This window comes from Pelodiscus sinensis, chromosome 3 (assembly GCF_052426305.1).
Source record: "Pelodiscus sinensis isolate ZL-2025 chromosome 3, ASM5242630v1, whole genome shotgun sequence".
Lineage (NCBI taxonomy): Eukaryota > Metazoa > Chordata > Testudines > Trionychidae > Pelodiscus > Pelodiscus sinensis.
The window spans coordinates 187,152,840-187,164,932 of NC_143054.1; the positions used below are offsets into that span (position 1 = coordinate 187,152,840).

Here is a 12,093-nt window from a genome sequence, read left to right on the forward strand (position 1 = left end):
CATTGAAGTCAGCGGAATGATTCCTAATGATGTCAGTGGCCTCTAGATCAGGTCCCAAGAAAGCCCTGTGTAAGATTCTGAGTAAACACAAGAGGAAGCATTAGAAAGAGCTCTCCTAGAACAAGAAATCTGGGTAGTATCAGTACTAAGCCCAGCCATCTGTAAATCAGTGATTAAAACCTCACTCACTTTTATCTAAGAGATTTCTAAGGTCCCTGTCATCTCCATACTTGTTCTGTGTAACGTATAGATCTTCAACGCTTACTTTTTTCTCTCTCTGATAGTATTTCAACTCCAGAAGCTGCCAGCTAGTTCTTGGAGCAGGTGCATTGCAAGTTGTTGGTTTGAAAACAATAACTACAAAAAATTTAGGTATGAATTTCTACTTTTCAAATTTCATTACTTAGTCTAATAAAACACTAATATTTAGGAAAAGTCATCTCCAAGTTGCAGTGCTCTGGAAAAGATGTGAAAAAATAGCAAGAGGTAACTGATGCACAATAAAATTAGTGTAAGAGTCTATGAATTGTGATTTTCAAGAAGTGCACTGAAGCATGTGTCAGATCTGTTACTTGGAAGTAGAAGAAATAAATCTATTAGCCAAACATGGTCTTCAGTCAAAATGAGTGACTTTGGAAGATGGAGTTGCTTCTGAAATTCTGACTCTGTCACAGATGGAGTAGTTTGCTATTTGGAGTTTGAAATTTGGAATACACAGTATTACCATTTTTATAAGTAACAGCATCCTGCCTATCTTGAATCAGCCCCTGTATTTCAGTTGGATATAGTACACTCTGTTCCTGTCCTAAGCTGTTCCTACATGTTGCTGTTCTCTGTCAAACAGTTGCCAAATTCAACTCCAAAGGTGATTGCATTGCATTTCACTAGCGAAAGAGTTTATTTGTCTAACTCCATTTCCTAGAGAGAGTCTTTATTTAGCTAAATCTCATTACAATCAATGAATTAAGGACTGTGTGATTTGGTACCCTCAATGTACAGTGCTTTGGATCATTGTCATGATTGTAGTAATGTCAGATGTTTTTATTTTCACTAAATTACTTCCTAAATTTTCACTTCTGTTTCATTTTCTGGCTTATTTTTGAGTGTTGGATTTGTGTTCTGTTTTAGAGAAAGTGCAGGCTGTACAAATGACTATGCTTGTATAATAATTAAACTGTTTTGTTTCCTTCTCTGACTTCTGGGTTTACAGCTCTCGCTTCACGCTGCCTGCAGCTAATTGTACACTACATTCCTATTATCAGGGCTCATTTTGAAGCTCGACTGCAGCCTAAACAATTTAGCATGCTCAGGCATTTTGACCACATTACTAAGGTAATTCTTTGTGCGTCTTCTAATTAAATTTGATACATTCACTTTCTTAATTGTGCTGCGAAGCATCCGAATGCCATTAGATGGTAAATAAAACCCTGTTTTTCCACTACAGGATTATCATGACCACATAGCCGAAATTTCAGCGAAGCTTGTAGCTATAATGGATAGCTTATTTGACAAACTGTTATCCAAGGTAATGATTTATGAAGATATTTATAGTCTACCTTGCACTTGAATGTGTCATTATGTTTAGAATTTTAGAGTAGATGTTTCAGAGTCTAAAATTTCCTATCTAGGCATCATTTAAACGTCTCTATACTTCTATAAATCCAGAACTGTATGCTGTATTTAAAATGATATACTTTGAGAGTCAATGAATGTATATTATTAACCTTTATACAATAAGCAATTCACATCTTGAATCTCGTTTGATGCAGTAAATCAGTGGTGGGCAATCTGCAGCTCTTGAGCTACAGGTGGCCCACTGAGGTTTCACCTGCAGTCCACAGCTGCCCTGGCTACCCTCTTCTTTCATGCCTCTTGTGCACCAGGGCAAAGGAGCCCTGCACATTCTGCTCCTCCCCCCTCTATCCCAGCACTTTTGGAGGATCCGTGAATCTCCTGATTCACGCTCTGTTCCCGTTCTTCCCCCTCCCTCCAGAGCTGGAATGCCACAAATCAGCTGTTCACAGTGTTCCAAGCTCTGGGAGGCAGGGGAAGGAGCGGGGATGAAGCATCAATCAGGTAATTTGCGCACTCCAAAAATTCTGGGGGAGAAAGGGAGTAGCAGGTAAGTGTGGAGCTCCAGTGCGTAAGAGATGCATGGGGGAGGCTGAACAGGCAGGACGGGGCTGCAGGTGAAACCCCAATGGGCTGTGGGCTGTCTTGTTAATCATTGTCTCCTTAGAATATAACTGGTAGCTGTAATGTAAATCAAAAAAATAATGAACAAGCAGCAGTAATGAAAACTAATCAAGTTTAGGTGGGAGAATGCTGCTTCGGTCCTTATTTGATTTGAATTGTACCGTTTGATTATAAAACGTAACATGCCAATGATTCTATAATGTAGGCTGCCCATGGATCAATAACTGCTTTCAGTAAATTATATCTGAAGACGTAGCAGCGCAGGAGGCAGCTAGGAACATTTTCCTTTTAACCATTTTCTTAAGCGGTTAGAAAATGAGTGACCCCTCTTGTCTTTATTACTAGTATGAGGTGAAAGCTCCTGTTCCATCAGCCTGCTTTAGGAATATTTGTAAGCAAATGGCAAAGATGCATGAAGCGATCTGTGACCTGCTTCCTGAGGAGCAAACGCAGGTAAGCATTTTAAGTTGTTTTGTAACCCTGGTAACACTTCCATCAAAAACACATGCTACTACCAGTACTTGGGACACTTCTGCATTCCATAGACAAAAAAAAATCTAGTGAATATAGTTGTGTTGTGAACAACTGGGATTTCAAATACATTTGAATTGAACATTTTGGGGGAGGGCAGAATTCGGTGGGGGAGAGCTTCTTTTTGAAATATTTGCTCAGCTCTTGCTCCCCAGGGCAAAACTAATATGGCTTACTTCCCTTTGGCATCAACCTTGTGCTGAATAGCTAGATGTTGATATCCTTGCCAGGAGTTAGTGGTGAAGTTCTACACAATAACTTGGCTGTTGTGTGCAGTCATGTGAAAATCTCCCAGAATTGTTACAGAAATCAACACTAGAGCAACCAGTCTATGTGGTTGTTATACAATTAAAACTTAACTACAGCACTGGATTATTTATGGCACTAAATCTGTTATGAGACCCAAGCTTTTCTAGGTGTGCTCGTTACAATATTGGATTACAGTCCGTGCTTTTATAGATAACCAGGAAGGACCATTCTGTCCCCTAATGCATTGGATTGCAGTCTCCCTCTTATGCTCATAAGAATTGTGCTAAAAAACCCATAGATAATAACTTACCCTTTTGTTTTATGTAAGGGTTTAAATGGTTACAGTACAAGAAAGACATTTTATAAAACCTACAGGTGCCTCCCAGATAGAGAAGGCAGGTCCTTACCCTGGAGTTTATATTCTGATGCTATTTTAAAAAGGTTATTGAGTTTTATGGTTTCTTCTAGATGTTGTTTTTAAGAATTAATGCAAGCTACAAACTTCATTTGAAGAGGCAACTGGCCCACTTAAATGTAGTCAATGATGGAGGACCTCAGAATGGGTACGTATGGACACTTCTTTTAATACCTATTTCCACAAAAAGCAATAATGCTTAGTTCTCTAATTCTAATCAAAATGTCACTATAAGCTTTATTGAGAATAGGGATGTGAATAGTTAACTGGTAAGCATTACAGCTACTGGGTGATACTTATAGGTTAGTTAACCAGCGTCCCGGCTGGGCCAGAACTCTAACCCACTCCTGTTTAAGCATTAACGGTTAAACATAATGTTTATCTGGTTAACTGATTAAATTGGATTTGACATCCCTAATTGAGAATGCATGATGTAGTTGGAGCCCCATTCTGCTAAAAGGTGCAGTGTGAAGAAGGCACTGCTTTGAGAGAAAATAGGGGTGGGAGAGGGAACATTGTTAGGCAAGTAAAGAAAAGAATTGGAAGGCAGGAAATCTTGGTATTATTCCTTGTACTGTCACAGATTTGAGAAACCTTGGACATGTTATTTCACAAGTCATGTAACGTTTAGAGCACTTTGGAAACATGAATTAATTCAGATGGTATGGATGGAAGGTACTAAATTTTATGAAGAATCAGTGGTTTATCTAAGTATAGAGAGTTCCACTACAGAAAATGTTTTAAAAGGGGAATCTCTATTAGAGCATCTTTCTTCTATGCCAACAAGTCTTATATACTGCTTTTTTTCCTCCAGCAAATATATTAAGAGGAACTACATACATGATTAGATCAGTGATAGTTCTGCTGCAGTGTCTCTCATCTGACAGTGGCCTGCAGTAAATACTTCACAGGAAGATGCAAGAAAAACTCCTCCTAATGGATAATTATTGAATAATCTATCTATAGTGGCAGTTTGTCCCTAACTCCTCTTAGAAGTTTCCTTCTGGAACATGAGGGTTTATTTCTCCTCTGTTTTTATCTGGTCTATATGGATAACAAAAGCATCCTCAGTTCATTAAACATGTAATTCCTTGGTTTCAATGATACAGAGTTGAAGTGAATTCCATGTGTGGAAAATATTTCATTAGATCATTTTTTAAAATTTGGTTTCTTTCTGATTTCATTTAATGTACTCTTATTATTGTTTAATGTTAATAGGAGTGCTGTTCATCTTCTCCAGTCCATTCATTGTACACCACTGTCACATTTCCATTTATTCATCTCCTTTCCATAAATGAAACAGTCCCATAGGAAGAGACTGAAATTATTTCCATGCTAGGCACCCAACCCTTTTCATTTTTGGCTATTGCTCTTCAAGAGGCCATACTTAATTGTATTCCATATGAGGGTGTACCAATACATTTATTGACTGGCATTTTTTCTCATGCTTTATACACCTTAAAACTGTGGTTGATTATTGCTACTGCTCACTAGAGCAGGCCAAAACTAAGGATTTTAGCTCTTTTGGAATTTTGGTATTTTTAAAATTTGCTTTTGTTCCAATTTAGAATGAAAGCAAATTTACCAAAATTTTCCAGCCTTCCAGCAGTCCCTGAAGATTGTGTTTCAGAAACACCAGAATATAGTATCCCTAAAACTAAAGCCATGTGTACACTAGAAATTTATTCTGACATTAATAAAATCAACTTAAGAATGCCCAATTTAACAAATTCAAACTAGTGTGCCCTTGCTACGGGGAAGCATCAAAATTAGTCCGAGGCAGGTTCCATTAGTGTGGACGTGCTAACTTGGACTTATTGCTCCAGGAAGCACTTTGGGGTGCTGTGGGAGGCCACTAAGTTTGAATTAAATAGCAGCACTGGAGTGTTATTTTGAAATTAGCATTACTACTTGTGAAAAGCAGGAGTATAGTGTTCAAATTCCATGGTGTGTTATTTCAAAATAAAGGATGCACCACTTATAAGTTTGAAGGGGTATTTTTTGAATAAGGTCCTAGTGGAGACCAAGCTAAGTATGAAACTTAAATTCCTATTAATTTTACGGCTACTGATTAGTGAATAGCTGTAGGCAGGGCTCCCAAGAGGGCTGCCACCCATGGAGTGGGAACACTACCAACCAGAACTCTAGCTTACAAAAACAGAAACCTGCCTGTGTTCTGGTGAAGGTTTTGTCAAATCTATTACAGAGTTAGAAATTCACTGAACCAAAATGTTTCACTGACTATCTCTTACTACTCACCCAGATGCCAACATCTCATTCTATGTGGCTAGATTTACCTTGGAACTGAAAAATGTGTAGGAGTAGGTTCATTAGTGCTCACTTGACTTTCACCTGCCCAGGTGCTTGGCCCCATTCATCTAGCTTTGATAAGTCTTCAAGAGCCTTCATCCTCTTCTCCACAGTCTTAACTGCACTAATTTTTATCTATAGGTTTTTCTAAGTACATTGAATATTGGGGCATCCCACTGTTAATTTTAACTATTTATTCTTATCTTATCCAGTTTCCAGCCTATCCCAGGACTACAGTGCACCTCACCCCAACAAGCTTCAATAGCTGCTTTTGAGGAATTATGCTAAATGTTTTTTAGTCAAATGTTCAGCATGTTATGCTTTGTTGATATGCTTCGCTCATTTGTTCTTCAGAGTTTTTCTTTATTATAATCAAATTCCTCTGACTGCAATCCAGTGATTTTTATTGCACCTTACCATAAATCAAGATTTCTAGGACCTTATTCAAGAGGCCTGAAAGGAGTGAGCTGGTCCTAGCGCTAGCTGAATAGAAAAGGAAATCTGAAATCTACCTAGACAGAAATACCAGTAATACTGACATTACTGATAAGTAGTATAAACATTACTCCTGTGACCTAGCCAAATATTAACCAGATTTACATAATGGAGAGGCTTTAGTTACTTCAACCTAGCTCAAGACCCCTGAGGTAGTTTGTTTGAGCTGATGTGCTCAAATTTTATTCTGTTCAACTAGCACTTCAGTATCTGAATTAACAATTCTGTTTACTTTCCATTACAGATTGGTTACAGCAGATGTAGCTTTTTACACTGGAAACCTTCAAGGTTTGAGAGGCCTTAAAAGTCTGGACCTAAACATGACTGAAATCTGGGACCAAAAGAGGTGATATCTTACTGTAATTAGTCAGTTGCTTCTGACCACCAAAAGTCTTGTTTTCAAGAAGCTTGAGGTGAATACTTTTGAGCAGAATCCATGAGAGGATGCTATTGATATTTGGGAAAACTAGATTGAGTGTGACCTTTTGAGTGTCCTTCAGCAAGAAACAAGTGATCAGCTGTTCGTGCAATGTTTTTTTTTTTTTCCATTCTCTCTGGAAACAGACTCAGGTTTCTTTGGACCAAATCCAAACAAACACATAGCTGTAACACAGCTGTAGTTGTCTAGAATGCTCTGTATATCTTTATATTAAAAAGATGCTTTGCATTTCCTTTAGTGCAATGAAATTCATGTGGTGTCCCACCTTATTTAATGATGGTATAATATAAAACCTTGCAGTTGAATTATGTAGAAAATGTTTTTCTCTATGAAACTACTGTTCTAAAATTTATTTTTTTACATCTTTATAAAAAATAAATGGCTCAATTGCTTGCATGTAGGATTCAGATTTATTAGTGAGCAGATGTTTCAGGGTATTTCTTTCAGCTAGGTGCTGTACTGCTACCAGAACATACAACTTAAGTGACCAGAGTGTTTACTAAAGCCATTATCTACTGGTAGATTTTAAAATCATTAGTGTTGATAATACTTCAAACTGTTACCAAACTAATGATTTGTCTCTGCCAATTATGGAGTACTTATTTGCAAGATTGCTCTGTCTCCCACAGTTTTTTTAAAAAGCTAATTGAATGAATACATGAGTGGGATAAAAAGTAATTAGAAATGTTAGGCTACTGTAGCCCTTGTTCTAGCTACTGTAGGAGATAGAGGTGATGGCAGAAACTAGTTTAGGCTTATTTAACAAAGACACTACCTTTTAAGTCTGAAAGCTGCTAGAACCAAGTAAAAGTGCCTGTGTATTTCACCTCCACAACATTTTACCTAAAACACAGTCTGAGTGCCTAACCTTGTAATGATTACATACAATGGTCTACAGTATGTGTGCGCGCCCTATCTGTTAGCATATCATTGTCAATCAAAATAAAGCTATAATCATTTGATTTTTAAAGACCAACTTGTTTTAATGATACAGATCAGTCGTATACTAAACATAAAATAAGCTGCTTACAGGTAAATACGATAGAATGATCAGAAGGACAGGGGAACTGATGTGAGACCACCACCAGTGAACAATATGAACATAAGTACAGTTCAATATGTGATTCGTCCCCCCATTTTACTGCAAAGGAGGGCAGATTAAGGATGCCACAGAATAATTACACCAAGATGCATTTTTAATTATATTCTCTGGATAAATTTAGAACAGTTCATACCAGTTTGAACACAAGATCATAATGACAAATCTTCTCAGCATGTGTTAAACTATACTGTCATATCACAAATGTATTCTTAACTTTTATGGTGGCAAAGTGACTTAGTTAAATTCTGTTTGTGTTCACAAATCATACAATTTATTTCACTTAATAGCAGTAGTGAAACATTTAATTTTATACCTGTCATTTACACTTCATAAAAAAAATTACATGAAGTAGCTAGCCATCTGTTGCTTCACAGCTTTATTTTTGCAGTTAAGCAATTCAAAACTACTGTCAGAGGCAAACCTCTTCTTATAGCTCTGTCCATCTTGTCTCAAGACAAACAGTATTGCACTTTAAGGTTATATTAACAGTTACAGAATTAATCCTTTAAAAGACCAAAGCATTACTTCTGCACATCCTTTTGCACTGTATTTAGTTACAGGGAAGCACAGAAAACTATTTAAATTAATACTGCAGGGTACAGTGAAGTGACAAAGCATAGGTCTTGTGCACCACTCATTTTAATGCCTACAGGTTCTTCCATCATAAGGTTGTTTGACTCAGTGGTCCAGGATCCTAAGATTGCCAGATACAATTTTGTTCTCTAATACAGCTCCAGGTGGGATGTCAATTCGGTCACCATGATTTGCAATGATGATAACTGTTCCCTAAGATTTAAGAAAAAAGCACACACTGGAACTATAGCCATAAGCATATGTAAGAAAATAAGACTTCTAATGTAAACTCAGTACAAACAGGTTTTTTAATTATGCCTAACAGATTTAACAGGAGATAGTGCAAAGGTTTTACTAACTATGCAACTTCTTTGGTGAATAGAATTTCACTCCCATTTAAGTGCTATTTTGGGCAGAGTTATCCTTTTTCAAAGCATCTGATTCTTGTGAGTAACTGAGTCATCCCTGCTACTTTGTGGTGTGACAGGGATTAAGCAGTACATTTGCTCATCCCTAGAGCCACTCAAGAAAGCATGCTGAACTGACACCTCAGATAACAAAAGTCTCTCTTAAGATGCCAAACACGTTGGCTACGTCTAGACTGGCATGCTTTTAATGTTAAAGTTTTCCGTTAAAAGCATTTGCAGAAAAGAGAGTCTAGATTGGCACAGATGCTTTTCTGCAAAAGCATCCTGGGCCAATCTAGTTGCGCTTTTGCGCAAAAAAGCCCTGATCACCATTTTCGCGATCGGGGGCGTTTTTGCGCAAAACAAATCTGAGCTGTCTACACTGGCTTTTGCACAAAAGGACTTTTGCCTGAATGGGAGCAGCATAGTGTTTCCACAAGAAGCACTGATTTCTTACATGAGATCATCAGTGTTCTTGCGGAAATTCAAGCAGCCAGTGTAGACAGCTGGCAAGTTTTTCCTCAAATGCAGCTGCTTTTGCAGAAAAACTTGCCAGTCTAGACACAGCCCTCATGATTAGAATTAGGTAGAAACAGTCAGCTGTGGGTTTTTTTCCCCCCCCCCAAAGCTCCAGGTATGAAATCAGACACAAATTGAGAACCGTATTATGACTAGAGGAGAGAGGAACCAGTCCAGCCGTTACAGCACTAATATGAGACTTGGGAGATCCAGGTCATCTCTGCCATGCTTCCTATGTGCTCTTAGGTTAAGACTTTGTGCCTCTATTCCATCTGTAAAATGGAAGTTTTATAGTACTCCTACCTCAGAAATGTTGTGATACTCAAATTAGAGTAAGGAGGAGCAGATTCAAATGTCTTGCAAACTAAGCAGCTAAGTGCTACATACATTAATACCATGACACCTTAATGCATTAGTCTATGCAATCACTGGTCCAACTCAAAATATGAATGGCTATGACAGGCCAGTTTTCCTTGAGATAATTTTATCACAAAACTCCGTGTGCGTACATGTAGATAGGCTCAACTCTTGTATAGTGTCATAGATAAAACTGAATTTTATGCAAATCAACCTTATTCACATACACACCTTCAAGGCAACGTTCTTGCCAAACGTAACATCACCTGAAACCGTGAGATGATCCAGTTCGAGCATATCTGGTATACTTTCAAACCTCCTGAGGTAATCTTGAACCTTTAAAAAACCCAGCAAGTTTACAGGATGTATTTGCGGATGCATTTCCCCCCAAAACTAAAGGTTTAATAATAGAATATTAAAACAGGTTGAGAGAGAATGAGAATAAAGCTAAACAAAGTGTAAAATGCAGCAGGCTTAACAATCCTTCCATTTCTTTTGTGAATGAAAAGCTCCTACACCTCTATTCTAGGTAACTAGTTCCAAAATCTGTTGAATCTATGTCAGACAGAACTCTAGGTTGCCAACTATCCCCATGATAGTGTGAGAGTTAATTTCAAAATAAATTATGGGAAACTAATTTATTGACAAAGTAACAGTACTACATGCTTTCTAGAAATTAGGCAGTTTAAAGAAAACCTGAACTAAGACTGGACAAAAGCTATTCATCTTTACTATTCCCAAGCAACAAAAGGGAGTGTAAGATAGCTATTATAATGCTATTAATTTTCAGATGTTTGCCGGCATGAATGCAGCTATTATTTCATGAGTCAAGGAAGCCATCATAATTTGCACAGTTGAGTGTCACTAAAGTAACTGTCCTTGAATCTAGTCTCTTCTTACTGGTATGTTAACGTATGCAGGGCATCAGTCTTTACAGTCTTTCCTTGAGAAAAGAAAGAAAGAGGTTTACCTTGGTGAAAGAACTTCCCAGTTTAACCAGAGGCACAGTTGGAAATTCACGTTTCTCACTCATTGTTAAGGATCCAGCATTAAGGCTATACAGGTTGGACATCACAAGCAAGAGATCCGATGTGGTCTTGACAGGCAGAAAACGACTACGCGGTACATTTATCCCCAAAGAATTCTCAAAACTTTTAACAGCAGCACCAACTGCAGTTTCTAGCTGAATAACATTTAAACCTCCATCCAAAGTCTGAAAGAGAAAGTTGTAGCATTAACATGACCAACAGAAATGTTTCTTCATCATCGGTGCTTTCAAAATTCAAAAGCACTAATATTGTTTTAAAAGGGGATAGTTAAGAAGACTAAAGACATTCAAGAGACAAAAGATGAAGTTGCAGAAACAGCTCAACACAGTCTCTGCTTTTTTCCCCTGCTGAAGTCCTACCATGAGCTTACCTTTGGATTAACAATGATCTCCATATCAATAGTGTTTTGCTCTTGCAGTCGTTTAATTGCAGACATAGAAATCCACAAGTTGTTTGTATTGAATATTTTGAATTTTGACACAGATTTGAATTCATCAACATGTGCTTTTGGAACCTGAGCTATTTCTACCAGCCTGAGTTTGTTTTCATATTGCGTGAGTGTACCACCCTGCAAAGGCAGAACAGACCTAAGTATGATTATAAATTTAACAGCATGCTATATAATTCTACCTACTGTTGCAAAGACTTTTTTTATTCAATATGCAGTATATATCATCTTAATTAAAACACATTATAAAGTGAAGTGCAGTTGGAATGTGACAAGTAAAAACACTTCCAACACCTAATACTTAATCTTACTTAAAACTTGTTTAATGTATGGTAGAAACTCACTGGAACAGTAGCATTGTTTATTCCAGATATTGATACTGGAGAACACCAAGAACTTTTTAATAAAGCATTTTAATAGCTGTTATCCACTGTTGTGCTGAACAATAGATGAGTTTTTCAAAAGCACCTAAATGACAGATGTCTAAATTATCCAGGCACTCACAAAAAGTCAATTTAAAAGTCAGCCCTAACTTGGGATGGATCACTAAGCAATGGAGAATTCTGTAAGGTTACATGTTAGCATCTAAAGGAAATTCAAAAGTTATGGATGAAAGAAGATACTCCATCACGCTATTTACTGTAGCTTGTAGGGCACTTACTACGGTTTCAGTTACCTGTTTTCCCATGAAGCTTCACCCTTGCATTACATTTACTTCCTTTTATAGGTTGAATCAGATTCTTTACAATATCAAATGAATGGAGCAATATTTTTAATGGTTAAAGAACATTGGATAAGACCTTTTGCAAGTGGCTGATGGCACAAATCACTGCATGGTAAAAATGCTTACAGCATGTACAAAACATGTACTTGTTTTGGTTTACATTTTGGCCAAAAATGGATCAGAGACCCCCTGAAACTGGTCAGGGCAGAATGTTGGGTCAAGTCTGTCAGAAATTTAAGCTGTAGAGCATGATACATTGCATTTTAAAAATACATTAGT

The 12,093-nt window shown here is 37.4% G+C and overlaps 2 protein-coding genes across 8 annotated transcripts in view; one reads left to right on the forward strand and one right to left on the reverse strand.

Moving 5' to 3' along the window:
• The window catches only part of VPS54 (VPS54 subunit of GARP complex), an 82,273-nt gene extending 74,666 nt beyond the window's left edge, over positions 1-7,607 (forward strand). For 2 of the 3 annotated variants that reach the window (XM_075925590.2, XM_075925589.2), the window contains exons 19-24: positions 285-372; positions 1,211-1,332; positions 1,445-1,525; positions 2,542-2,649; positions 3,445-3,539; positions 6,441-7,607. In XM_075925590.2, the coding sequence (XP_075781705.1) occupies positions 285-372; positions 1,211-1,332; positions 1,445-1,525; positions 2,542-2,649; positions 3,445-3,539; positions 6,441-6,546 (600 nt within the window). In that variant the 3' untranslated portion in view covers positions 6,547-7,607. Of the gene's footprint in view, positions 1-284; positions 373-1,210; positions 1,333-1,444; positions 1,526-2,541; positions 2,650-3,444; positions 3,540-6,440 lie in introns of those variants that run through there. The other variant, XR_012903028.2, reaches the window with a different exon arrangement.
• The window catches only part of UGP2 (UDP-glucose pyrophosphorylase 2), a 38,614-nt gene continuing 34,113 nt past the window's right edge, over positions 7,593-12,093 (reverse strand). For all 5 annotated transcript variants that reach the window (XM_075925592.2, XM_075925591.2, XM_006114075.5 and 2 more), the window contains 4 exons: positions 11,013-11,210; positions 10,564-10,806; positions 9,825-9,929; positions 7,593-8,523 (listed from right to left, as the gene is read on the reverse strand). In XM_075925592.2, the coding sequence (XP_075781707.1) occupies positions 8,416-8,523; positions 9,825-9,929; positions 10,564-10,806; positions 11,013-11,210 (654 nt within the window). In that variant the 3' untranslated portion in view covers positions 7,593-8,415. The remainder of the gene's footprint in view (positions 8,524-9,824; positions 9,930-10,563; positions 10,807-11,012; positions 11,211-12,093) is intronic.